This window comes from Corapipo altera, unplaced genomic scaffold (assembly GCF_003945725.1).
Source record: "Corapipo altera isolate COAL_440 unplaced genomic scaffold, ASM394572v1 300, whole genome shotgun sequence".
In the NCBI taxonomy this organism is placed as follows: domain Eukaryota; kingdom Metazoa; phylum Chordata; class Aves; order Passeriformes; family Pipridae; genus Corapipo; species Corapipo altera.
The window spans coordinates 178,725-180,689 of record NW_020885067.1 but is presented as its reverse complement, the minus strand read 5'-3'; the positions used below and the strand labels follow the sequence as shown (position 1 = coordinate 180,689).

Below are 1,965 nucleotides of genomic sequence, written 5' to 3'. Positions count from 1 at the left end.
CAACCCAAAGTGAGCAAGGGTGCTGGTGGCAGGCACAGGGAATGTGCTGTGGCACAGCCTCTCCAGGGAGGGGGGATTTGGGGAAGGAAAATCCCGGCAGGGTTGGCCCTGCACTTTGCTGACATTCTTTCCACTGACCGATCCCTCAGCTGGAATCTGGCCTGGAGCAGGAATAGGAGGAGATGGGAGATGTTTTCTGACGTTCCTGATGGAAAAAAAAAATCCCCTCTGAATTAAAGATAAAGCTGGAGATGTGGTCAAGTGGTTGGAATCAGCAGGGAAGGGCTGGGGGTGGGTTGAAATCCCACCCACGCTGCTGCTGCCGCCAGTTGTGCCTCAGTTTCCCCATCGGGAATGTGGGAGCAATGTGTCTTTTCTGGGAAAAGGCTGTGTCAGGAGGGTATTGTGGCTTTGGTTATCCACAGGGACAGAGGCTGGGGCAGGAGACCAGGCAGGATGGAGGAGGTCCAGCCCAGCCAGGCTCTGCTGGAGACATGTGGGAGAAGGTGTCCTTTGGCTTTGGTTCATGGAAGAAGCCACAAGTGTGGATTTGGTGACAAAAATGTGATGAAGGGACTCAGCTGGGCACCTTCAGGGAGCCCATGGTGGAGGAAAGGTTGGGCCTGGCACCTCCTGCCTGCTCCTGCCTGCCCCATTCCTGCAGGACAGGCAGCAGGGACAGCAGCTGGCACAGGGACAGCCCTGGGGATTGGGTTGGACCCCGGGGTGCTCCCCGTGCTGGGATATCCCTCCCGGGGTTGGATTCCTGCTCTTCCCCATGGCTGCAGCAGCAGTGGGGTCAGGGCTACGCACACCAGCGTGATGGGGCCATGGGGAACATGGGACAGAGCGGGATCGGGAGGTGGGAATGTGGAGCAGTGGGAATGCTGTGCCAGTGTCAGATGTGATCGCAGGGAAGGCACAGACCCGGAGTGCCCTGGGGTTGAGGAGTACACGGAGGGATGAGGGGGATGAAGGGGTGAGGGTGCCCGGCCCCCGTGGGCTCCCCCAGTCTGGTCGTAACTGAAGGGACCAGATGAGGCAGGAATTCCAGGGGGGAGCTGGCATTCCTTGCAGCCGCCGGCCCCACTGGCACCCGGGGCTCACACAAAGCCCTCGTTCAGGGGGTGACTGAGCTGCCCCCCCGCCGTGCCAGCCTCCCCCCCGCAGCCCCCCCAGCGCCGGGCACTGTAATCCCCGTGGGGAGAGCACATGAAATCAGACGGACAAGTTTTGATGTGAGGCAGCAGCTTAGGCCGGGCTCAGGTTTCCTTTAGGTTTTCTATATTTATCTCCGTGATTTAATGCCAGCGCCGGGGTTTAAATGGCACCGAGCAGTTGGCGTGGGGAGAGGGAACAGCCGTCCCCGAGCCGCACACACGTCCCGGAGACCCCCGAGCACCCATGGAGCTCTTCGAGACCAACCCTTACTTCTTCCCGGAGCAGAGGTTTTACGACGGGGAGAATTTCCTGGGCTCCCGTTATGAGCCGGCGGCGTTCCCCGAGCACGCCGAGGCCTCCCTGTGCCCCGAGGGCAGGGCGGCTCTGGAGGAGAAGGACTCGGTGGGCGAGCACTGCCCCGGGCAGTGCCTGCCCTGGGCCTGCAAGGTGTGCAAGAGGAAGACGGTGTCCATGGACCGGCGCAGAGCGGCCACGCTGCGGGAGAAGCGGCGGCTCAAGAAGGTGAACGAGGCGTTCGAGGCGCTGAAGCGCAGCACCCTCCTGAACCCCAACCAGCGGCTGCCCAAGGTGGAGATCCTGCGCAGCGCCATCCAGTACATCGAGCGGCTGCAGAGCCTGCTCAGTTCCCTCAACCAGCAGGAGCGGGAGCAGCGAGAGCTGCGCTTCCGCCCCCAGCCCGCGGTGAGCGGCACCCGGGGCCGGGGGGGTCACACAGGGAGCGATGCCCAACGGGGTGGGGAGGGAGGGGGGGATGCCCTGGGGGGGGATGCCTGGCGGGGGGGG

The 1,965-nt window shown here is 63.0% G+C and overlaps 1 protein-coding gene across 1 annotated transcript in view; it reads left to right on the top strand.

Annotated features, from left to right (window-relative positions):
• Positions 1–1,324: 1,324 nt before the first annotated feature.
• Positions 1,325–1,965, top strand: part of MYOG (myogenin) — a 5,159-nt gene continuing 4,518 nt past the window's right edge. Inside the window, 2 exon segments of the mRNA XM_027669170.1 lie at positions 1,325–1,396; positions 1,399–1,863. Of these exon segments, the coding sequence (XP_027524971.1) occupies positions 1,325–1,396; positions 1,399–1,863 (537 nt within the window).